Source organism: Amblyraja radiata, chromosome 2 (assembly GCF_010909765.2).
Source record: "Amblyraja radiata isolate CabotCenter1 chromosome 2, sAmbRad1.1.pri, whole genome shotgun sequence".
In the NCBI taxonomy this organism is placed as follows: Eukaryota; Metazoa; Chordata; class Chondrichthyes; order Rajiformes; family Rajidae; genus Amblyraja; species Amblyraja radiata.
Genome location: NC_045957.1, coordinates 27,387,034 through 27,413,644, shown reverse-complemented (window position 1 = coordinate 27,413,644; position 26,611 = coordinate 27,387,034). Strand labels below are relative to the sequence as shown.

The 26,611-nt window shown below is 44.9% G+C and overlaps 2 protein-coding genes across 3 annotated transcripts in view; one reads left to right on the top strand and one right to left on the bottom strand.

Moving 5' to 3' along the window:
• The window catches only part of galnt11 (polypeptide N-acetylgalactosaminyltransferase 11), a 93,336-nt gene extending 86,783 nt beyond the window's left edge, over positions 1–6,553 (bottom strand). Inside the window, exon 1 of one of the 2 annotated variants that reach the window (XM_033043939.1) lies at positions 6,435–6,553. The gene's annotated coding sequence lies outside the window, so the exon portion shown is untranslated. Of the gene's footprint in view, positions 1–6,282; positions 6,349–6,434 lie in introns of those variants that run through there. The other variant, XM_033043929.1, reaches the window with a different exon arrangement.
• LOC116987747 (THAP domain-containing protein 2-like) lies at positions 6,539–25,534 on the top strand. The gene is made up of 4 exons (XM_033043981.1): positions 6,539–6,675; positions 11,478–11,670; positions 15,460–16,384; positions 25,366–25,534. Exons 1-3 carry the CDS (start codon positions 6,605–6,607, stop codon positions 15,823–15,825), a joined length of 630 nt encoding a protein of 209 aa, XP_032899872.1. The 5' UTR covers positions 6,539–6,604; the 3' UTR covers positions 15,826–16,384; positions 25,366–25,534.
• The last annotated feature ends 1,077 nt before the right edge of the window (positions 25,535–26,611 follow it).

Genomic DNA, 26,611 nt, shown 5'->3' with positions numbered 1-26,611 from the left:
CACCCGACAACCAAAATTCATTTTGTGAACACAAACTTGTTTAAAAAGGCGAGGCAAACAATTGGGCTGCAGACACCCGACAACCAAAATTCATTTTGTGAACACAAACTTGTTAAAAAAGGCGAGGTAAACAATTGGGCTGCAGACACCCGACAACCAAAATTCATTTTGTGAACACAAACTTGTTAAAAAAGGCGAGGCAAACAATTGGGCTTGGGACACCCAACAACCAAAATTCATTTTGTGAACACAAACTTTAAAAAAAAGGCTGCAGCCACTTTACAGCTGCATCGAGGGGACTCACCGTGGAGTAGACGTGCATTCAGTGTTATTCGCAGCTCAGAGAGCCGTGACCCTCTCGCTTCCTGGGTCTGGCAGAGACTGAGTGAGGCACGACACTTCCTGGTTTTATAGTCCCTCCCCTGCCGCCAGCAGGGGCAGCAGAGAGAATGGGAAATTTTGTAAAAACATTAATATCTCTCTCATTTTTCATCGACGGAAAAAAATCCTCCGCACTCATATGGCAGAGGGGGGCTCTGAGCGAGGTGGCCAAAAATGACGGCCATAGATGGCGGCGTTCTCTCGGAAATCGTAGCACAGATGGCATGTTTGTCCTGTTTTTGCGGTTTGCGGTGGGGGGGGTGGGTGTGGTGTGTTTTTTGGCTCTTCCTTCGGGGGGATGCGACTTTTCCGGCCGTATCCCCCGTCTCCGTGTCCGTCTGCGCTGAGGCCTATCGCGGAGCTGGCGGCCTCCAACTGCGACCGACCTCGAGGCTGTGGAGCAGAGCCAGGACTTACCAACGCGAGCCTGGCCGACTTCGGGGCTGTGGTTGCGGTGCGGCACAACTTCCGACCCGACTTTGGAGCCTCGGAGGCTCGGCCGCGGGCCAGTGGGCCAGTGGACGACATCATCGGGAGCTCGAGTTCTGTTTTCCGGAGCTCCCGCAACTACAGCTGCGTCCGCTGGACTGGAGGACGGCAGCTTTGGCAGCTTCGACCGCCCCGGGCCGCGGAGTATGAACCGGCCCGTTTGCGGAGCTCGGATTCGGCCTGCGGGACTTCCCTACCATCACCCGGCGGGGTCATAACATCGGAGGCTTGGATTGCCTCAGCGCAGAGGGAAAGCAAGGAGGGAAGAGACAATGACTTTGGGACTTTAAACTGTGTTGAGTATTTGTTATTTATTCTATGTTATGACTGCAGGCTAAACCATATTGTTTGTTTTTGTCTTTTGTTTTTTTACCTTGTTTGGGATGTGTTTATTTTTGTGTGGGACTAAAGATGGAAATTAGCCACTGGCTACAATCTTGCATATTACATGCAAATGTTTTATTAATATGCACTGTCCCTAATAAAATCAAAATCAAATCAAATCAAATCAAAGCCAGTCAAGAACAGACTTTTAGTAATATAGATACTAGACTAAGTGGGACCCGTTGGGTCCCATGTTCACACGGGAGGGCTGGTCCCCCGACACAATATTCCACCTCTCCACCAATTCCAATATTGGTGGCCAGTAGGGGGGCTTTCTGGAGTGCAGGTATGGGTTCTTGGGGTGGCAGCTCAGTCCCTCAAGCCTGATCTGCTGGCAGCTCACTCACGGCTGGTGGGCTGGCAGTTGACTCATGACTATTCCTTGAAATTCCTTTTCAAGCAGGGTGCAAGGCCACCAAATTCAAGTGCAGTTTTATTCCATTTCAAGCAGGGTGCAAGGCCACCAAATTCAACTTCATACCATTTCATGCAGGGTGAAACCACCATAAAACCACACAAAACACCAAACTCACACTTCAGTAGACATTCAGTGTGTTCAGTTGATTCACAGCTCAGACAGAGTTGTGACCTCTCCCTCCCCCATCATGCAGAGACCGAGCCACACCCACACTTCTGGGTTTTATAAGCCCTCCCCCCTCACAGGAAAAGGTGTGGCTTTCATGGCGTGATTGACAGGAGAGAGATTCTCAACATTAAAAAAAATATTAATAACACTTTTATTTTTCATTGATGGGAAGAATTCTCTGCACCTGCTCAGCGGAGAGGGGCTGAGTAAGATGGCCAAAAATCACAGCCGTAAGTGGTAGCATTTTATCTAAAATCAATATACAGTGCAAACAGGAAGTAAGTGCATTTGCAGTAGTGCCTTTCAACTTCAAGCCACAATTTGCAGTAAGTAGTGCCTTTCAACTTCAAGCCATTGCACCCAAGCCACCATTTGCAGTAAGTAGTGCCTTTCAACTTCAAGCCACACCCAAGCCATCATTTGCAGGAAGTAGTGCCTTTCAACTTCAAGCCAAAGCTCCCAAGCCACCATTTGCAGTAAGTAGTGCCTTTCAACTTCAAGCCACAATTTGCAGTAAGAAATGCCTTTTAACTTCAAGCCATTGCACCCAAGCCACCATTTGCAGTAAGTAGTGCCTTTCAACTTCAAGCCACACCCAAGCCATCATTTGCAGGAAGTAGTGCCTTTCAACTTCAAGCCAAAGCAACCAAGCCACCATTTGCATTAAGTAGTGCCTTTCAACTTCAAACCAAAGCTCCCAAGCAACCATTTGCAGTAAGTAGTGCCTTTCAACTTCAAGCCACAATTTGCAGTAAGTAGTGCCTTTCAACTTCAAGCCAATGCACCCACGCCCCCATTTGCAGTAAGTAATGCCTTTTAACTTCAAGCCACACACAAGCCACACCCAAGCCATCATTTGCAGGATATAGATGCTATGTCAAATAAGTCTCATTTTTTGTTTGGTAGAAGGGAGAATAAAAGAGTTATAAAAATGAAGGTTAGCACAAAGTAATTCAAAGGTTAAAATGTCACATATCTAGATAACTTAATTTATACAATTTTTAAATGGGACAAATTGATGGTAGTGATCACATCATAGATAGTACATGATGCAAAAAGTAGTTTGTTTTGTACCGTGCCATCTTAATACTATAATACCATAGAAATATCCAACTGCTAGAACAGTTTGAGTTAGTTTGATGATCATGAAAATTTGTTCTACCGAGAGGAATGCCAATGAATAATTTTTTTTAAAGTAGAATGCAATCAACCATCTCCAGTTTATTCAGTCATTTTCTCGGATTTTTCACAAAATATTCCCCAGCATTTTAGGGCACTACTTTTCAGTCACATCTATCCTTCATATCGACCTAATCAGCAACCAATCTTAAAAAATAATGGGAAACCGAGAAAAAAAGATACATAAATAAAGAATCTATGTACTAATGCTTATTTGCAAGATAAAATGAAACGTGCTAGCACAGCCTCACTGGAGCGAGGAAGTGTGAACAACAGAGATCTTAATTAGTGTTTCTAACAGCCAGTCTTACACCCATGATTACTTTACTGTTTTCAACAATTTTATACGTGGCAATTCATTAGGCTGGAACCAATTCCAGTTGATCATATTAACACTTCATTCTTTACATAACCATCAGTACAATAAACACATCCAACAGGAAGTACAAAGAGTCTATGCTGCTAATGCCTCTCGAACACGGTAACTGGATTATTAGACAATTTCCCACTGTTAGTTGACCATTTTAACGCCCTTTCCCATTCTGACCTTTCAGTCTGAAGAAGGGTCCCGAGCCAAAACATTGCCTATACATCACCTACTTAAGCCAGAGAGATGACCCCACATTTAATACTGATCCCCAGACGTGACAAGCCAGTCTGACACCAACATCACTTTGCTGTTTTCAACAATTTTGTACATGTGGCAATATACTTTGGAGCATTCTTCCTCAAACAGCATTGATAGTCTTTAAATGTTCCTGGGGATAGCACTTAGAGTGTAATGCTTGTTTGAGAATAGATCGAGGCATGCAAGTGTAATTGAAAGTTTACTTCTGAAATGTTGGATTAGTAGAGGGCATTGATGTTCACATCCTGTAATTTTATCACTAATGTTAGCCTTGGATAAGAGATGGATCCCAAGTAAAGGAAAGTCACTTTGGGTTTCTTGGGTACTGTCCATGATATTATGCACTGATGTAGTGAAAAGCTTCGTTTTGCATGCTATCTAATCAATTCAGACAATACACTACTTAAATGTAATCAAGCCAAACCCAAGTACAATGGGTAGAGCAAAGGGGAAGATATAGAGTGAAGAACATAGTTTTCAGCATTGTAGCGCACCAGTTCCATAGACAAAGTCCAATGTCCACATTTGGGTAGAGGTGAATCGGACAGTACCCTAGTTTACGGAAGGACGATTCGGAATCCTGATAACAGAGGGGATCTGCCCAAAGAGAGCAGGGAGAAGGTGGGACAAGTCTCTGATTATGTGGGCTGCGTTTCCATGGTAGCGTGAAGTGCTCATGGTGTCAGAGGTGGAGAGCCTGGTTTGTGTGACGGACTGGGCTACATCCCCAACTCACTGCAATTTCTCGCAGACTTGGGTAGAGCTGTTCCCAAACCAATAAAACCTTTTAATGACATTAAGCTGACAGTAAATATTGTAATAACAAGTAACTGCAGATGCTGATTTACAAAAGAAAGATAAAATGCTGAAGTAACTCAGCGGGTCAAGCATCTCTAGAGAATATGGATAGGTGACATTTTGGATCAACACCCTTATGCATTAATGTAGATGGAAAAAGAAAATTGAGAAACGGCATTAGCAAATTAGGAGTGGTGAAAACTATGACAATGGAGTTCAGTATTGAAAGTGGGGTCATCCATTTTGGATTCTAATTAAACACCACAGATTTTTTTCCAAGAAGACAAGAACTATGGACGAGCAAGAATCTAACTGTTGAACCCCTTGTGGAAAGGCAAAAGATCAAATGGATATTTCCTTAACATCAAGGATGCAGCTCTAAAGTTTAATGCGTGCACTCTCTTCTAGATTATTCTGTTCAGTGCCAGTAAATAAACCAGGAAGGAAATATGATCTTGGAATGGCATAAAATGCAAATTAGCAACATTGATTTGGGACTATAGTGGATAGTTGTGTAGGCTAGGCCTGTATTCCTGAAACTTTAGAAGGTATTATTCAGCATTAATACTGATTTAAGAACTAACAAAGAAAAGCTATCTGCTCTGTTGTGGAAGAGCGAAGAATATGAGACGTATCCTTCGATAGCGTTTTATCTGTCCGTGGATGTCAGTAAGCACTTCTTTCTCTTTATGACAGTGGAAATATGTAGCTGTCTGCCTGAAAAAAACAACTGTTTTATCAATTATAGTCAGTGAAATTAAGATTTTTGATAAAAGTAATGAATTAAAAAAATATAGCAAAGAGTTAAAGCACAAGGATAGGTGATAACAAGGGAAGAGGTAGAATGAAAAAAAAGGAAATACGTAAAACCAGAAACATTTGAACACATTTATACTAAAAGTTAAAATTTGTTTTGAGTTTAATTATGATTTTATTTTAAATATATTTAAATTGTATTTTTTGCCAACTATTGAACTTTGAATAACTGAAAAGTTTTTTAAAGAATACCACTCATAAGATTACACTTATTATTGTTTATGCTTTTAGTATTGTTATAAAGGTTTAATCTAATAGCACCAACCCCTCCCAAAGTGTGGCCTCTGAATTGGCAATTATTGGGTGGTGACTCAAGGGAGCATTTACATCAGTTTGCATCAGTGGTTTTTAAACAAACCAAATCTCAGAACATTGCTCAATCCTAACAGAAAATAATTTTGAAAAACTATCCAATGTTACAAACGTATAGACGAACATGTACCCAAGAATGCAAAAAAAACTAGCCAATCAGTCCTGATGAGATGTCACAGATGCTGAATTCCTACAATAGTCCGCTTTATTTCTCTCTAAATTACATAATCCGCAGTCTCTTGTGACTCCGACTGGCCACTACATTTTAAGTTTATGAACAGAATTCAGCACTTGCGAAATGTTACTTGTAGCAAATGAAACTATATAGAGTTAGTGAGGGCGAATTGTAAAGAGATAATATCATGACTGATCTATCATTGAATAGTAGTGCAGGCGGGAGATACCAAATTATATATTTTTTAATTGTTCTGTACATGCAAGTGTTCGGGCCTCCAATGTGAACAAGATGCAATTTATCTTACATCTTCCCCACTCTCCTGCCAAACTACAGCCAAGGTTAAAAGAAAGAGAGAGAGAGACACACACACAAGGAACTGTAGATGCTGGAAATCATGAGTTCACAGCTCAAACGTGCTGGACGAACTGTGTGAGTTAGGCAACATCTTTGGAGGGAATTCCTTCACGACTTCCCACTGAGTTGCCCCAGCACTTTCGTGTTGTATTTAAGGTAAAACAAACGTCACCCTACCTTTCGCTGGAATATGGCGTTTGCCCAGGGAGAGGGAGGGAGGGGAGAAAGAAAGACGTCCCTGCTGCTCACGCCACGCACTTAAACGTGAACCTCCCACTTTCCCCTCCCACAGCAAGGTCTGGTCTACTCTACTCTACTCACTGGCCGACCTGCCATCTTAGTAAAGGAGGTCCGGTAGGGGGGAGGAAAGCAAGAAGAGATTGAGTAACGAAGAGAAGGGGGGGGAGGGGGAAAAATCACCAGAGGCGCTACAAATGCGTGATTGAAACTTAGCTTTATTTTCTGTAGGAGTTTTGGGGGGGATTTTCTGTTTACAATAATGCCGACCAGTTGCGCGGCCTACGGGTGCACGGCTGTGTACAACAAGAACACCGACACCAGCTTCCACAGGTAGGGGATGGGAGGGGATGGGAGGGGATGGGAGGGGATGGGATGGGATGGGAAGGGATGGGAAGGGATGGGAAGGGAAGGGGAGATGAGAGGACAACTCCTGGGGTTTAGTCAGTGTGAACCCAGAGCCTGCGGCCTACAGCGCCGTTCCCATGGCTGCCGCCGGGTTGCTGCCCCCCCTCTCTCTCCCCTTTAAAAACACGCTCATGATCTTTCATCGCGCAAAAAAAACAGGGGAAAGGGAGAGGAGGGGAGGGGAGGGGTGTAATAAACGTACGCGAGGTAGTGTGGAAGTTTTATTCTGTGTATTGATTAAATCACCGATCCCGCTCCTCCCTCTTTCCCCTGGTGGTGAAGGGACGCCTACCTGCTGCTGTTGCAGCGCTGGTGGCCTGGCCCGGCCCGGGTGCGGCATTTTATGCATAAATATATATATATATATATATGTGTGTATATACGCTCTCTCTCGCTCTCAATACGGAGCCAGGGCGGAAGTGCTTTGAACGAGACGCGCCCCTGTTCGCGTTGAGCGCGCTCCCGATTTCCCCCGTGCCCGCGGGGGCCGGGGACGCGCAGTGGGCTGGTTCAGCAGCAACAACAGCAACCACAACAACAGCAGCAGCAACAACAACAGCAACAACCGCAACGACAGCAACAACAACAGCAACAACAGCAACAACAACAGCAACGACAACAACGACAGCAACAACAACAGCAACGACAACAACAACGACAGCAACAACAGCAACAACAACAACAACGACAGCAACAACAACAACAGCAACGACAACAGCAGCAACAGCAACAACAACGACAACAACAACGACAGCAACAACAACAACAACAACGACAGCAACAACAACAGCAACAACAACAACAGCAACGACAGCAACAACAACAACAACAGCAACAACGACAGCAACAACAGCAACAACAACAGCAACAGCAACGACAACAACAACGACAACAACGACAGCAACAACAACAGCAACAACAACAACTACTACTACTACTACTACTACTACTACTACCTGTACTACTACTGGGCAAAGGAACTCCAGCCCAAGCAGGTGTGAGATTGATGCACTTGGAGAGGAAGGCCAAGCAACAAGGATGATTAAGAAGTGTCACAAGGTAGACAAAAATGCTGGAGAAACTCAGTGGGTGCAGCAGCATCTATGAAGCAAAGGAAATGGGCAACGTTTCGGGCCGAAACCCTTCTTCAGACTTCTTAAGAAGTGTGATGGGATACCAGGAATTGCAGAACAGATGGACATTAGGAATTGAAGATAAGATTATTCTTAGATTAGAGATACAGCATGGAAACAGGCCCTTTGGCTCACCGAGTCCTTGCCAACCAACGATCACCCATGCACTAGCTCTATCCTACGCACTAGGGACAATTTACAGAAACTTATTAACCTACAAACCTGTACATCTTTGGAGTGTGGGTGGAAATCGGTGCGCCTGAAGAAAACTCACGCGGTCACAGGGAGAATATAAACTCCATAGAAACTTCACCCCTAGTCGGGATTGAACCTGGGTCTCTGGCGCTGTGAGGTAGCAACACTACCGCTATGCCACTGTGCCGCCCTGATGTTGGAATCTTCAGCAAAGTGATGGATGAACGCAGTGAGTTCAGGTAGCATCTTTGGAAGGAAAGCCGAGGCAGGTCCACAGGTTTTGAGCCCTGAACGAGATTCCAGTAGGCAATAGGCAGGACAGCAAGCATTGTTCAATGGTTCTTTATTATCGCATGTACAGTGAAGGAATCGCAACGAACTGCAGATGTTGGAATCTTGAGCAAATTGCTGGAGGAACTCAGTGGGATCAGGCAGCATCTATGGAGCGAAGATAGATCTATAGGCGACTTTTCGAGTCGAGACCCTTCTTCAGACTTAGCTGGTCAGGCAGCATCTCTGCCGGGAATGGATAGCCGTCCGTTCAGTTTGGGTCCCTTCTTTGGTCTCAGCAGGTGAGGCAGCAACTATGGAGCGAAGGAATAGGCGACTTCGCTCCATAGATGCTGCCTCACCTGCTGAGTTTCTCCTGCATTTTTGTCTACCTTTGATTTTTCCAGCATCTTTCTTAAAAGTTCTTTCCAGCAGTTCTTTCTTAAACATTATTAGATGAAGTCAGGACAGCTTTTTTTCGCTCAAACAAAACACTAAGTGCTGGAGGAAAGCAGCGAATCAGGCAGTAACTGAGGAAGTGACATTTAGGGCCAAAACCCTTCTTCAGACTGATTGTTGTTGAGGTAAGAAGCTGGACAAAGCCTGGCAAGCGGTAGGTGGATACAGATCAGGGGGGTGTTGGCAGATGTGTTGAGTAAGTGACAAAGGCTAGAGGTGAGAAGAAGACAAAAGGATGTGAGATAAGAGATGACGAGGAGGAGTGAAAAGCAAAGCCAAAGAGAGGAGTATAAATGGAAGGAGAAGGGAGGGATGAACAGGAAATGAATGACTCGGGGATACGAATAGAGTGTACAGAGGTGGGGAAAGGAGTGATCTGATCTGGGCGAGAAACTAGGCAGATGGGTGTGCACCAAGGTGGAGAGGAGAGAGGTGGGTACACAGGAAAAAGGTGGTATGGAGTGTTTTACTTAAAATTGGAAAATCAATATTCATGATATTGGATTGTAAGCCACTCGGGTGAAATTTGAGATACTGTTGCTCCAGTTGGTGTGTAGCCTCACTCTGGCAAAGGAGGAAGCTAAGAATAGAAAGATCAGTATGGGAAGGAGAGTTATAAATGGTCAGTTTTTTGCTTGTCAATTTTCAATGCAACTATGAAGTGGTTCTTTGGTTCCTGATAGAAATCATGTTATAACCAATTCGGCACAATACAAATAGTATTCCTTCATTCATGACTTGTGTTGCATCTAATTTGTGTTATGGGAACACACATGCGGCCTACGATGGTGGAGCAGCGGCGGAGGAAACCATGGCTACATTTGGAACGCCACCAGTACATTAGACCTTCTTGGTCAGATCAAGAACCCTGCGCTTACAACAACTGGGACTTGAAAATGGCACCAAACTGGTGACTCTGTATAGTCCCTCAGTGTACTACTGCCATATATCTGCACTGTGTCTGTGATGCTTATCTAATATGTATCTAAGTGCTTATGCACAGTGATACTTGTACTGAACTGTATACAAAAGTGAATTTCATTGTACCTTGATGCATGTGACAAATAAAGTCGTCAAGTCACATTTATTTATATAGCACATTTAAAAAACAACTCTTGTTGGCCAAAGTGCTTTATATTTGTTATAAGAATAGTATAAACAAACAAACTACATACATATATACATATAACCCTCACTCAGTGGACGTCAGGAAAGGGTTGGGAGTATAGATAAGATTTTAGTCTTAACTTAAAGGAGTCGATGGAGGGGGCAGTTCTGATGGGAAGGGGGATGCTGTTCCACAGTCTAGGAGCTGCAACCGCAAAGGCACGGTCTAGGAGCTGCAACCGCAAAGGCACGGTCGCCCCTAAGCTTATGCCTAGACCGCGAGATATTCAGCAGCCCCAAGTCGGCCGATCTGAGGGATCTGGAGGTGGAGTGGTGGGTGAGAAGACTTTTAATGTAGGAGGGGGCAAGCCCATTGAGGGCTTTGTAGACATAGAGGAGGGTCTTGTGCCATACCATGTGGATCTTTAAGGAGACCTATTATAGGATTGCACCGTGGTGCAGCTGGTAGAGCTGCTGCCTCGTTGTGCCAATAAATAATTGTGCCTCATAGTGCCAGAGACCTGGGTTTGTTCCTAACCTGGAGTGTTGTCTGTGTAGAGTTTACACATTCTTGCTGTGACCATGTGGGTTTCCTCTGTAAATTGTCCCCCAATGTGGGGGAGTGGATGAGAAAGTGGGATAACATAGAACTAGTCTGAACGATAGTTGGTGTGGACTTGATGGGCTAAATGGCCTGTTTCCATGCTGTATCTTTAAAATAAACTATTCCCTAGCACCCTTCTAATACACCTGCAGAATCCCTTGCCTGCCAGATCCATCTATTTGCCCTCCTGATTTTGCACGTAAGTGTATTCCTGCACCTCCTATATTCACTGAAGGGTTGTAGAAGCAAGGAACTGTAGATGCCTGTTTACAAAGGAAAGACACAATATGCCGGAGTAACTCAGCAGGTCAGGCAACATCCCTGGAGAACATGGATAGATGACAGTTCGGGTCGGGACCCTTCCAGATATCAAGAAAACCCTTCACCTGTGTTCACCAATGACCTCCCATTCATTGTCCTGCCCCTCCACTCTTCTAGCTTTCTTTTCATTCACCCCTGCAATCTGTCTGAAGAAGGGTCCCGACCCGAAACGTCACCTATCCATGTTCTCCAAGGATGCATGACCCACTGTGTTACTCCAGCACTTTATACCTTTCCTTCACTGAACGACTCACTTAATCCTGGCTGCTGACATTCTTCGCACATATCTGTCAATTCTCCACTGATTCTATCACTCACAAACACACTGGGCACAATTCAAAATGGCCAATTGACCCAATAATCCACATGTCTTTGAGAATGTGGAAGGAGACTCAAGTAATCACAGGCAGAACACGCAAACTCAATGCAGACAGCACCCAAAGCCAGGATTGAACCCAAGTGACTCGTGTTGTGAGGCAGCGGCTCTAGTCACTGTCCCATTGTGTCATGGTTATCTATTTTCCTCCATTATTGAAGCTTTTCAATGCAATTATGGCATTTAAGAAACTTTTAAATCCATCTATACATTTAGATCTGCAGTCCCCAGAAAAATAACCTGTTTATTTTTCTTTGCTAAGGTTTCCCAGAAACCCCAGGAGGCGGATGGAGTGGATCCAACTTGTTCGACGGGAAAACTTTCATCCGACCAGCCACACTTTCCTTTGTTCCAAGCATTTTGAGCAAACCTGTTTTGACCGGACAGGACAGACTAGACGCCTGCGAGAAAATGCCGTCCCAACGATATTTGACTTCCCTCCGCACGTTGAAAAAGTAAGGGTGAAAGTGTTACTAGTTCCAATAACAATGATCCCGAGAAGTATTGACATAGAACCCTGCTGTGCGTGTGTGTGAAGCTACAAGTGATGTTCAGAGCTCACCTTTTTTGGAACAAACTGGATGGGAAGTAATTTCAAATAAAAAGTAAATAACCAGAAAAATTAAATTTAAGTCCACTTCCCATACCTATCTCTGGCTTTACATTTCACTCATAGAGTCATATAACACGGAAGCAGGCCCTTCGGCCCAACACAGAAGCAGGTCACTTGCCCCTAGTGTGTAGGGTTGTGCTAGTGTACGGGGATCGCTGGTCAGTGTGGACTTAATGTGTTACCATTGCTGTATCTCTCAACCTGCCTGCATTTGGCCCATATCACTCTAAACCTTTCCTATCCATGTAATCATGTGGCGTCATTGAGTGTGGCAGCCTCGCCAGCAGCTGTCCGTCCTTTCACCCTTTTAGTTATTTTTAGTCAAAAAGTATGTCTTTGGAGGTCTTTTAGTCTTTTTTAAGTGGGGGGAGGGGGGGGGGGGGAGAGGGGAAACCATTTCCCAGTCACTACCTGGTCGGGGATGTGTATTTTCTCCAAACCGCATCTTTGCCCCCCCCCCCCCCCACCCCCGCGCGGCCTACCATTGGATTGACGCGGCCTTTCCTGCTGTAGACCGGCCAGAGCTTCAGCAGCGGCGCAGCACTGGATTCCATCGCGGAGCGGGCGATGCCTTACCGGGAATCGCCGTGTTGGAGCTCCGAATGGCCCGCCGACTTTAACACCGTGGAGCTGTGGGCTGCAGAGCTTCCAGCCGCGGGCGGCGCTGACTTTAACATCGTGGAGGCCTGGGATCTTTCGCCAAGGATCGCCAGTGTTGAGGTACCGCCCAGCTCGGCCTGTGGACTTCGGAAGCCGCGGTCTCCAGTAAGAAGTGGCCGATTCGGAACTCCAAGCCACTGAGAGTGTTTGAAACACGGATGAACAAGAGGAAGATGACTGAACTTTATTGACTTCCCGTTGATACCGCTGTGGGGGATGGTCATGTTAAATTCTATAGTGTTGTGTTCATTTTATTTTATTTGTGAGCTGCTTGGTAACTCAAATTTCACTGCACCAATTGCTGTATGTGACAATAAATGTAACTTGTAACTTGTACCTGTACAAATGTCTTTTAAATGTTATCGTACCTGCTTTAACCATCTCCACCAGCAGCTTGTTCCGTACACCCACCCTCCAAAACATTGCCTGTCCATTCCCTCTGCAGATACTGCCTGACCCACTGAGTTCCTCCAGCACCACATTTCACAAGTCGCAATTCTTCAATTATTTTGTCTCACACCTTCTGTTTTAATCTCTCGCCTTTGTCCAACCATCTGCCTATCTCCCCCCCTCCTCACCTGTTCAGTTATTACCTGCTGTGCTTTGTCCTGCCAAACCTCTCTTCCAGCTTTCTTCCCCCCACCCCCTCCACAATCAATCTAAAGAAGAACCCGACCCGAAATGTCACCGATTCATGTTCTCCAGGGATCTGCTGAGTTACTCCACCATTTTGCGTCCTTTTTGGTTGGAGTAACCTCATTGGTGTCTTTTAGCAAATGTGGCCTTTTATTCCATTAATTTCTATAATCCACTCTTGTTACTCCATTTGCAAGGACAGCACTTCTGATTCGTAGGCCCCCCTCTGTCATTACTGACCATGGGTGATGCATCCTAATTGTTGGCTGCTTGCTCCAAACCTCGGCTAGAGCAGCGTCGCTTACGATGTTATATGGAGGACAGGCTGTTGCCCATGCAGCACGTCCCCCCTCTCCACGTCACTGATCGGTCCAAAGGAACAGCAGGGCCGTTACAGTTTGGCACCAGCGCCGTCGCTGCCAGAGCGAGGTTGTAGACAACGACGAACTGCCTTAGGGGCTCCGACTCCGGATTTTCTTGAGGTTTACTCCAGGAGCCTTTTCCATGACTGGATATGGCCACAAGGCAGTGGAGGTTTTAAATCGGAGTTTTCCCTCTCCTAGATGGACTGCCTTCCCAGGCTGACGAGCCCCATCTACCCGAGACTCGTGGGAGCGGGGGCATCTACCTTCCCGTGCAGGTCTATAGCACCTGCCCACTGCCCACTTCAGATTAAGGACACAAGAAATAGAAGAAAGAACAGGTTCTTAGTCCATCTGCCACTCATTGTGGCTGATCTTTTACCTCAGTGCTGTTTCTTGCACTATTACAATAGTCAAGATCGATCAATCTCTATCCTGAAAATACTCTCAACAGCCTCCTTGCACAGAAAAATCCAAGGATTCACCACCCTTTTGTGAAGACATTTCTTCCCATTTGATTGACTAACTGGATCTAGACATTCAGGGGAATTACCAACTCCACGTATGTTTCATGAGATCAATGACAAATTTCTTCCCAGTTTTTTTAATTAAAATTATTAGTTTTTTACCATCGGAGATTCGTGCTGAAATCTCTAAATGTTTTCATTTTACGTAATATTATAAATGTTTTCCTTAAGTGTTGGAAAAATAATCCAACCATGTACAAGATACAGAAGATACAATGAACTTGCCAAGAGAAAGGAAGCAAGAGGTTGGAGAGGCTACAAGGACAGGAATCATTAAAATGCTCAAAGAAATGTTAACTTAAATAGCTGCACAGCGCCAGAGGCCCGGGTTTGATCCTAATCTCGGGGGCTCTCGGGTGTGGAGTTTGCACTTTCTTCTGTTTGTTTCTTACGGATGCTTGGTTTCCTCCCAAATGCCAGATTGTGGGATTTATTTGACTCTATAAAAATTTCCAGAGTCTGTAGGGAGTGGATACGAAAGTGAGATAACGTAGAACTAATGTGAACGGGTGATTGGTGGCCAGCGGGGGCTGAAGAGCCTCTTTCCATGCTGTATCGTTCAATCAATTGATTAGTTGGATAGCTTGAACAATTATTCATTTTATTTCAATGTCAGCTTGATTATCATTGCAGCTATGATAATTGGTGCTTTCTCTTCTCTCTTCCTGCACTTCTATCACATGGTAAGATCTCATCATATCTTCATCCTGCACTGCTACCTCCTCTCTTTCTTCCACTTCGTATTGCTCCTTTCTCCTTCTCTTATCGTTTCTTTTCCTCCTTCCCTCTGTCATTCCGCCCTTCCCCCCACCCAAGAACCAGCGGGCATAGGTTTAAGCTGAAGGGGGGGGGGGAGGAGATTTAACAGGAACATGTGGGGCAACCTTTTTACACAAATGGTTGTAGGTGTATGGAACTAGCTGCCGGAGGAGGTAGTCAAGGCAGGCACTATCACAACATGTAAGAAACATTTAGACAGATACACGGATGGGATAGGTTTCGGGAGATATGGGCCAAACACAGGCAGGTAGGACTAGTGTCGATGGGCCATGTTGGTTGGAGTGGGCAGATTGGGCCGAAGGGCCTATTTCCACGCTGTATGACTATGAAAGTGCTTCCACAATACTACAGAAGAGGAAATATCAGAATTTAGATTCTATGGCAATATATATCCAGTAAGTCTTGTAACTTGGCAGAAAACATGAAGGTGATAGTAATCCCCTGGGCAAGCTGGGCCGAAGGGTTTAAGAAAGAACTGCAGATGCTGGAAAAATCGAAGGTAGACAAAAATACTGGAGGAATTCAGCGGGTGAGGCAGCATCTATGGAGAGAAGGAATATGCGACGTTTCGGGTCGAGACCCTTTTTCAGACCCGGGGGGCCTGTTTCCACACTCTACGATTCAATTTCTACAATACTCTTAATAATTGTTGTTCTTGTTTTGCAGAAGTTAGCAGGCAGAAAATCCCTCCTGAGTTCAATGGGCATCAGTATCCCGCAAACACCATCCTTCGTTAGCACTGGTGATAACACCAGCATTAGTGCTAGTACTAGTAACAGTACTAGCAGCCAAACCAGCAGCGGCATCAAGGGAGTGTTCGAAGAGCACAGTTACTGTTTGGCAAATCCGGCTGAAGCCAAGAGGAAGATATTCCAGTTGCTAGACGAAGTGGATTACCTCAGACAGCAAGTAAAGATCAGCAGGCAGCGAGAACGCCGTGTGGTCGAGAAGTGGAAAGGAATCTCCAACCTTCTCATGGAGCTAAGAGAGAAAAATATTTTGCCTAATGACGAGGAACCAGAGCATATTTAGGCCGCCTTAAGTGACAAATCTCTTAAAAAATCCATCAGGTCATTGATGTTGACCAGAGCAAATGATACTGTGGCCCAGAAGAGACAGCTTGTTTCACTTTTCTGTCCACTTCCTTTCATGCTTTTCAACAACCTTATACTCACATTTTAATTTATTGGTTGTTTATCAGCACATAATTCATGATGATGCACATTGCATTCATTGACTTAAAATGTGGGGAACAGTGTTACATGGAACCAGTGTTTGCATTGGCAATGAATTATGCACAGAAACATAGTCAGACAGGTGCTTTATCATGGTTTGTCAGAAGATATTGGACAGTAAACGCAAGCCATGTCGCGATATTTTTATTTATTGTGCCCCAACAAACAGCCAACCTGAAAAGTGCCTTGACGCCAGCCTCATAGCCCTTCTAAACCACAGAGATGTTTTTTTAAATTTCTATATCACTGTTCCTGTCTACAATTGCCAATTCGTGCTCAAGAAGCTTTATGCTGCAGACATGTGCAAACTACAGACTTCATCTGATCCAGGATTCTTGTGGAGAGCAGTAAAAGAGGTAAGATGTTTATTCCACTAACTGAAGAGAATATTGTCACAGAGCGGTGTTACACCTGCTATTGTTTGAGCAACAAGAGGTTTCCCCAGCCATCTCATGCTGTTCCATCTGTGCTGGTAGGTCTTCCGCAACTTATTAACTGTCTTTAGGCTTTAGAGATACAGCGTGGATTCATGCCCTTCGGCCCACCGAGTCTGTTCCGAGCAGCAATCAGCCTGAACACTCGCCCTATCCTACACACTAGGGACAATTTACAATTTTACCAAAGCCAATTAACTTACAAACCTGTATGTCTCTTGAGTGTGGGAGGAAGCCACCTTACCCAGACAAACCCCACGTGGTCACAGGGAGAACGTACAAACTCCGTACAGATAGCACCCATAGTCTGGATTGAACCTGCGTCTTTGGCGCTGTAAGGAAGCACCCTCTACCACTGCACCACTGTGCCGCGCCAAACTGTTTTTTTATATACATTTTTTTAAAGTGACAAAATGTATCTTACATTGCGGTGAATCAATGCTCATGTGCCAATTCCAAGTTCGAACAAGGCTCTACTTTCAGTACACTGGAAAGTCAAAGCCTAACGTCAGATAATACAAAGATCTTGATTTCATCTGTTGTTAACTCTCGTGTGAGAAAGAGAAGGACCTCTCACCTGATGATGCGCTACTGTTCATTAAGGTAAAATAGGTCAGTGTGTTCTCATAATGGATTAATGTTATATTCTCATAAATGCCAATGTTTTAATGACTTAGAGTCTGAGGGTCATTAAATCAGTCTGTAGACGAATCTCGACGTGAAACGTCGCCAATTCCTTCTCCATGGATGCTGCCTCACCCGCTGAGTTTCTCCAGCATTTTCTGTCTACCTTCGATTTTTCCAGCATCTGCAGTTCTTTCTTAAACAACCCTTAGAGGCTCTGATGTGTAATGCAATGAGTCTTCAGTGCTTATCTTTTCGTAAAGCAGTGACTTTCAAAATTATATTGTGATAGACAATAGGTGCAGGAGTAGGCCATTCAGCCCTTCGAGCCAGCACCACCATTCAATGTGATCATGGCAGATCATCCACAATCAATATCCCATTCCTGCTTTCTCCTCATATCCCCTGACACTGCTATCTTTAAGAGCCCTATCTAGCTCTCTCTTGAAAGTATCCAGTTAACCGGCCTCCACCGCCCTCTGAGGCAGAGTATTCGACAAACTCACAACTCTCTGTGTGAAAAAGTGTTTCCTCATCTCCGTTCTAAATGGTTTACCTCTTATTCTTAAACTGTGGCCCCTGGTTCTGGACTCCCCCAACATCTGGAACATGTTTCCTGCCTCTAGCGTGTCCAAACCCTTAATCATCTACTATGTTTCAATAAGATGCCCTCTCATCCTTCTAAACTCCAGAGTGTACAAGCCCAGCTGCTCCATTCTCTCAGCATATGACAGTCCCGCCATCCCGGGAATTAACCTTGTAAACCTACGCTGCACTCCCTCAATACCTGGCAAACTACTGTTTGTAGTTTATTTGGTTGTTTGGTTGTTTGTTTGTCTTTTTGCACAAAGTCCGCGAGCATTGCCACTTTTCATTTCACTGCACATCTCGTATGTGTATGTGACGAATAAACTTGACTTGACTTGATAGCAAGAATGTCCTTCCTCAAATTTGGAGACCAAAACTGCACACAATACTCCAGGTGTGGTTTCACTAGGGCCCTGTACAACTGCAGAAGGACCTCTTTGCTCCTATACTCAACTCCTCATGTTATGAAGGCCAACATGCCATTTGCTTTCTTCACTGCCTGCTGTACCTGCTTGCTTACTTTCATTGACTGATGAACAAGGACAACCAGATCCAGTTGTACTTCCCCTTTTCCCAACTTGACACCGTTTAGATAATAATCTGCTTTCCTGTTATTGCTACCAAAGTGAATAACCTCACATTTATCCACATTAAACTGCATCTGCCATGCATCTGCCCACTCACCCAACCTGTCCAAGTCACCTTGCATTCTCATAGCATCCTCCTCACAGTTCCCACTGCCACCCAGCTTTGTGTCATCTGCAAATTTGCTAATGTTAATTTGAATCCCTTCATCTAAATCATTGTTGACGTGTATTGTAAATAGCTGTGGTCCCAGCACCGAGCCTTGCGGTACCCCACTAGTCACTGCCGGCCATTCTGAAAGTGACCCGTTAATCCCTGCTCTTTGTTTCCTGTCTGCCAACCAATTTTCTATCCATGTCAGCACTCTACCCCTAATACCATGTGCCCTAATTTTGCCCACTAATTGACTCCAGCATCTTCCCCACCACCGATGTCAGGCTAACTGGTCTATAATTCCCTGTTTTCTCTCTCCCGCCCTTCTTAAAAAGTGGGATTACATTAGCTACCCTCCAATCCACGGGAACTGATCCTGAATTTATAGAACATTGGAAAATGATCACCAATGCATCCACGATTTCTAGAGCCATGTCCCATCAGTCTACCCAACACCATTTCCTGCCTAATGTGGATTTCCTTCAGTTCCTCCGTCACCCCAGATCCTCTGGCCACTAGTACATGCAGGCAGTGAAGAAAGCGAATGGCATGTTGGCTTTTATAACAAGAGGAATCGAATATAGGAGCAAAGAGGTCCTTCTGCAGTTATACAGAGCCCTAGTGAGACCACACCTGGAGTATTGTGTGCAGTTTTGGTCCCCTAATTTGAGGAAGGACATTCTTGCTATTGAGGGAATTAACACGGATAATTCCTAGGATGGCGGGACTGTCAAATGCTGAGAGAATGGAGCAGCTGAGCTTGTACACTCTGGAGTTTAGAAGGATGAGAGGGGATCTCATTGAAACATATAAGATTGTTAAGGGCTTGGACACGCTAGAGGCAGGAAACATGTTCCCGATGTTGGGGGAGTCTAGAACCAGGGGCCACAGTTTAAGAATAAGGAGTAAGCCATTTAGAATGGAGACGAGGAAACACTTTTTCTCACAGAGAGTTGTGAGTCTGTGGAATTCTCTGCCTCAGAGGGTGGTGGAGGCCGGTTCTCTGGATACTTCCAAGGGAGAGCTAGATAGGGCTCTTAAAAATAGCGGAGTCAGGGGATATGGGGAGAAGGCAGGAACGGGGTACTGATTGGGGATGATCAGCCATGATCACATTGAATGGCGGTGCTGGCTCCAAGGGCCAAATGGCTACTCCTGCACCTATTGTCTATTGTCTACATCAGGAAGATTGTTTGTATCCTCCTTAGTGAAGACGGATCCAAAGTACCTGTTCAACTCATCTGCCATTTCCTTGTTCCCCATAATTCACCTTTTTCAGTCTTTAAGGGTCCAACTTTGGTCTTAACTAATTTTTTCCTCTTCACATACCTAAAGAAGCTTTTACTATCCTCCTTTATATTCTTGGCTAGCTTACCTTCTTACCTCATATTTTTTCCCCGTGTTGCCTTTTTAATACTGACTCCGCTGATTTACCCATCTCCCTCTCAAATTGTAGATTTAAACTTATCATATTATGGTCACTACCTCCAAATGGCTCTTTAACCTGAAGTTCCCTTATCAAATCCGGTTCATTAAACAACACTAAATCCGGAATAGCCTTCTCCCTGGTAGGCTCCAATACAAGCTGCTCTATGAATCCATCACGGAGGCACTCCACAAACTCCCTTTCTTGGGGTCCAGTACCAACCTGATTTTCCCAGTCTATCTGCATGTTGAAATCTCCCATAACAACTGTAGCATTACCTTTACGACATGCCAATTTTAACTCCTGATTCAACTTGCACCCTATATCCAGGCTACTGTTTGGGGGCCTGTAGATAAGTCGCATTAGAGTATTTTTACCCTTACAATTTCTTAGTTCTATCCATACTGACTCCACATCTCCTGTTTCAATGTCACCCCTTGCAAGGGACTGAATTTCATTCCTCACGAACAGAGCTACCCTACCCCCTCTGACCACCTGTCTGTCTTTTGGATAGGAGGAATACCCTTGAATATTCAGTTCCCAGCCCTGGCCCTCTTGCAGCCATGTCTCTGTAATTCCCACAACATCATACTTGCCAATTTTTAACTGAGCTTCAAGCTCGTCCACTTTATTTCTTATACTTCACGCATTCATATACAATACTTTGACTTCGGTATTCACCTCCCCTCTCACACCCCTCACTAGTGGCCCCGACCTTACTCTCTTATCCCTTCTCCAACTTTCCTTCCCATTAATTCGGGAGTCTTTTGTAACTTTTCCTGTACTCACTTCCCCTTTAACTCCATCGTTATACTCCCAATTTGCCAATAACGTACAAAACCTGCTCCAAACTTCTCTCTTCCTGTACCTTCCACTAAATTTTCCTTAATCTATATTTCAACCCACATCTCACTTGGTGTGAAATTCATCTAATAATAATAATAATAATAAATTTTATTTTTATAGCGCTTTTCTAAGACTCAAAGTCGCTTTACAATAGTAACAGACAATAGCAAACGGAGAAGCGGCGAACAAACAGCGCCAGCGTCCTCTCCGTGCAGCACATAAAGAAAGAATACAGACATAACAATAATAGACATTTAATCGGAATAACATATAATCGGAATATAACAAATAATAAAGACATCACAGAGACACAAATTAAAAACAGAATTCAATCCAAAAACAGAAAATCAAAAACACAGTGTGAAGAGAGAGCAGCGGCAACCAATTCGTGCCAGCGTCCACTCTCCCTTCACGGCAGCCATCTTGGACACAGACCTACAAGACTACAGTTAGACAAAAAAAATCATCCCCCCACAGTGGATAGCACTATGGGGGAAGGCACAATGTCCAGTCCCCACCCCATGTTCACCCCAAAGTCAGGCCTATTGAGGCCACCGCAATTGCCTCTACGGAGGCCCGATGTCCCTGGCCGTTCTCACCGGGTGGTCTTGCCCCGGCGTCGGGAGAGTCCTTTCGGCGGCTGGGCCACTTGGAACGGCCGCTTTCTGGTTGGGGCCCGTGGCTGCCGAAGCCAACAAGGCCGCGCCGGTTTGGAGCTCCCAGGCTCCAGATGACAAAGTCGGCGCCGCCTCTCCGCAGCCCGCAGCCCGGAGTTGTTGCTCTCGGCGGTCCAGCTCGCCAGAGCTCCAGCGCGTCGCTCCAGCGCGGCGACCCAGGCAAGGCATCGCCCGCTCCGCTCCGCTCCAGCGCTCCAATGCCGTGCCGCCGCCGAGGCCGAGGTGCTGGGCGGTTCCCGCCAGGAAACGGCGCTCCAAGCCCGCAGGTAGGCCACGAGGACGGATCGACGGGCAGCCCGGAGAAGAAGCTGCCACACCGACCAGGTAGGGACCTAGAAATTAGGTTTACACCTACCCCCCACATTAAAAAGACCATATCCCCTACAAACAAAAAACAGGACTCAGTAAAAACTATAAAAAAAAAACGGATTTAAAACGGACGGCTGCTGGCTAGCAGCCGTTCACCAAGATGGCTCCTCCTCCATCTGCCCATTTTTCTGTCAAACAATTCTGCAGATAGACACAAACAGCTGGAGTAACTCAGTGGGCAGGCAGCATCCCTGGAGAGAAGGAATGGGTGAAGTTTTGGGTCGAGACCCTTCTTCAGACTCAACCCGAAACGTCATCCGTTCCTTCTCTCCAGAGATGCTGCCTGTCCCACTGAGTTACTCCAGCTTTTTGTGCCTATCTTCGGTTTAAACCAGCATCTGCAGTTCCTTTATACACAATATATATTCTGCAGTTCAGTGCGAAGAAGGGTCCAAACCCGAATTGTCGCCTAATCCATTTCCTCCAGAGATGCTGCCTGACCTGCTGAGTTACTCCAGTACTTTACTCTAGTGTTTTACTCAAGATTCCAGCATCAGCAGAACCTTGTGTCTCTAACTTCTCCTGTTGTTATTTACACAATCTCTCAACCCATCCAAGTCTTTTTCACTTGTCATTTTCCTTGCACAAACTTCCCTCCTTAATCTCTTTTGCATTCCACCCTGTAACAGAACCTCCTTGTTCTCTTCCCTGTTCCTCAACTCCCACAGCCCCCCCCCCCCCCCCCCCCCCCCCCCCCCCCCCCCCTCTCTGTATCTAGATACTTCCAAATCTAATGAAAGGCCAACAACCTGAAACTTTAGTGTTGGTCTCAATGGCTATTGCATGAACAGCGGAGCCATTCAATTTTTTCCTAATTTTATGTAAAAATTCCAAGATCTGCAAGATATTTTGCTTGTGTGAAAGATACGTAAAACTTGGATAATCTGCTCTCATTGCTATCTCCTGAGCGGTTCAGCATTTGACTGGTGCTAATAGCTGCTCTCCCTTTAACACACTGGGGCCTCAGTTCCTAGACTACCTTATACATACTGTGTCCCCAGTTTTCATACTCCCTTAACACACTGAGAACCCAGTGCTGAAGACTCCATTTTACACACTGGGGCCCTGCTTACTTTGCTCCTCTTAACAGACTGGAGCCTTGGTTACCACGCTTCATTCAGTGCCTCAATCAGTGCCTCACAGTATCAGAGACCCGGGTTTGATCCTGACCTCTGGTGTTATCCATGTGGTGTTTGCGTGTTCTCCCTCTGGGTTTCTTCCGGGTGCTCCAGTTTCTTCCCACATCCCAAGACATGCAAGATGTGGGAAGGAATTGGTTGATTGACCTTGGTGTGCAGGGGGTGGATGCATAATTTGGATAACATGGAACTAGTGTAAACAGGTGATCGATGGTCAACATGAACTCAGTGAGCCAAAGGCTTGTTTCCATGCTGTAATATATTAAAAGTGTGTTGAAATATTAGTGGGAAAGCGATAGACTGGAAAATCTGCCAACCCAGCACTACCAAATGCTGGGGAGTCAGGCTAATGAAGTTTTACTGTAGTGCTGGCCTTTATTGTTCAACAATTAATTCATTTCATTTTGAGACAATTGGTGTTTTTAGATTCTCCCTCTCTTTCAGACTACTTTTATATATTGTTCATATTTGCGGGGGGGAGAATAGCTTTTCCCTTTTGAATCATTTTATAGCTATTCCATGAGTTCTCTGCAAGGGGTGAAGGGGTAGTTAATACATAGGAACAGAAGAACGTGCATGAATTTAGGGAAATGTAATGGACTGGAAATGACAGACTTCAAAAAGAATTGAGAAACAATTGATGCATCTGTGCAATGATAAATAACTTTGTTGTAATAGAGAATTGAACTGAGTTATCCAAGATTTTGCATGTGAAGTAAAAACTCAATTCACTCCTTCATTGGGGCCACAGAAAAGTCAGGGGTGTAGCTATAAAACATCTGGGAACAAGCCGCCAACCTTTCCTGTTTGAACTAAGCAAAGCCAAGAAGACATTTCATAATAGGCATGATAACTATAAACACTTTTTATTTGGGGGTGGCACAGTGGCGCAGCGGTAGAGTTGGTGCCTTCCAGAGCCAGAGACCCGGGTTCGATCCCGACTACGGGCGCTGTCTGTGTGGAGTTTGAACCTGTGACCACTTGGGTTTTTTCCAGGTGCTCCGGTTTCCTCCCACACTCCAAAGATGTACAGGTTTGTAGGTTAATTGGCTTTGGTAAAGATTATAAATTGTCCCTTGTTGCGTAGGATAGTGCTAGTGCACGGGGATCGCTGGTCAGAAGGGCTTGATTCCGCACTGTATCTCTAAACTTCATTATCACACTGAGATCAGACTCTATATCAGTGCAGTCAGATGCCAAGGGCCAAGTCCTGATCACATCTCCCTGAACTCTGGCTACAGCTCGTTTGTTCTGGCCAGCAGCTGGCCAGCCTATGAATCAGGCAGTGAGAGAGATGTGTGCGTCAATAGCTCTGTCAGCACAAATCTCTAATCCCTCAGCTGCGTTCTATTTCACTAAACAATCAACTATATTGCAATGACTCTGGTGTTGTATGTAGGATTGTGGATTCTTTTCTCAAACATTAGTGACCCAGAATTTATTTTTTGTTCTATTTGACTGTCTGATAGTTATTTAGTCACTACTAGTGAACTTCCAAAACCAGATTTTGTTCATTATACTTTAGAGATATAGCATGGAAACAGGCCCTGCGGCCCACCGGGTCCATGCCAAAAATCTATCACCCGTTCACACTAATTCTATTCTCATCCACTGTCTACACACTAGGAGGCAATTTTAAAGTGGCCAATTAACCTACAAATCCGCACATCTTTGGGATGTGGGAGGAAACTGGATCCACAAAGTAGTGAAGGAGCAAGCTTCACACAGGCAGCACCTGAGGTCATGATCGAAGCCGGGTCTCAGTCACTGTGACACAGTGACTCTACCAGCTGTGCAGTCCTGTTTACTTCAATTTGATTTTCTGCATTGGGTTTCAAACATATCTCTAGATCAATTGTCCATGTCCTGGATATTAGATACCAGATATTTAGCTACTTACGACCCAAAACCCTATACTGTATGATGGTGTTAATATCAGAAGATCCTCCATGTATGCGGCTTTTAGACTCGCTATTTACTTCCCAGCATCCATCCTTTAAACAGCAGGCCCCTGTCCCCCTCCCCATCCCACACACAAGCAGATGAACTGTCCCTATAATCGTCCGGACACGAAATATCACCCTATCCATGGTCACCAGAGATGCTGCCTGACCCACTAAGTTACTCCAGCACTCTGCGTCTTTTTGTAAGTCAGCATCTGTAGTTTCTGCAGTTTCAACTGGGCTTTATTATCTTTCTGATCAGATATTTATTGGCAAGGCAGCATACATTTTATATATTGTCCTGGAAGCATGAGAGAACATATTTCTTTCACATGGTTCACATCAAATTCATCACCGCAAATGGTTGTTGGAATCAAATATGTAGACAGTTTAACACAACTATAGAGTTGGCTTTGTGTGAAATGTTCCATTAAAGATTTGGTGGATTAAATTGTGCCAGCGATCATTTTAATTCTTGTTTTGTTCTTGGAGATAGGTATATCTTTTGACAGCAGTGATTTGTTTCTGAAAACATTTTCTTTTTCACTTTTAGGGAATTATTCAGAACTCCCATGAAATTCCACAGATTTGCAGTTGAAAGAGACCCCAACGAAAGGCTTGTGACAGCTTACCTCCCCTCTCAGCAGCATGTTAGCCCCTTGAGTCTGCTGACTGCCCCGTGGTTAATGCAGCTGTTATAAACATGAAGTTTGCCGAGTCTTAAAAAAACTGACATGCGAGTATTGATGGATGGAAGGAGGGCAACAGCAGTACACAACAGCACGAAATGATTTGATCCCTTCAGGATTCACTTTCAGAAATTTCCCCCAAAAACCTAAAAATTACAATAGCTTAGAGATACAGCGTGCAAATAGGCTCTTCAGCCCACAGAGTCCATGCCAACCATCGATCACCCATATACACTAGGGACAATTTATAGATGACAATTAACCACCAGGGACAGGGGGGTAGAATAAGGCCAAACAGCCTCCCTTCCCCCTTTTCCCTCATTTAATCCCTCATTTCACCTGATTACTACCATTAATGGCCTTGGACCACCTTTGCCTAACAAAAATCTACCAATCCTGGTGATTATTTTTGACATTACCAACGAACATCCCTACTCGCTAAGCTGCCTGTTTTTTCCCATAGACCAACTGGTTTAGTTTAGAGATACAGCACGAAAACAGGCCTTTCAGCCCACCGAGTCTGCACTGACAAGAAATCCCCGCCCATTAACACTAGGGACAATTTTTTACATTCATAGCAAGCCAATTAACCTACAAAGGTTTGGGAGGAAATCAATGTTCTCGGAAAAACCCCACGCACGTCACAGGGAGAACGTACAAACTCCGTACAGACAAGCACCCGTCACCAGGATCGAACCCGGACTCTGGCAACTCCACCGTGGCTCCCTAACAGATTTGACAATTTGGGTTGGATTCAAGGCAAGAAATCACTTGGAATTAGGAGGACGATTGATAAAGAAATAACAACAAAATTACTTGGCACAGAAGAAGCCCAGAATTGTCTTGGATCTGCTTGGACCAACTGATCATATTTGGGAGGACAGGAAGTTTATAAATAACAAAAAGAAACTACTGAAAGCTGGAATTGCTTGTATTGATCACTTCAATCCAGCTCAGCAGTTTCCATCTACAGGTCACAGTCCTCCGTACCTTCCGTCCGACCTGGACTAGAGTTGGAAGTGTGTGGATGACACTCTAACCATCAGACATAGGAGCAGAATTAGGCCATTCAGCCCATAGAGTACTCCATCATTCAATCATGGCTGATCT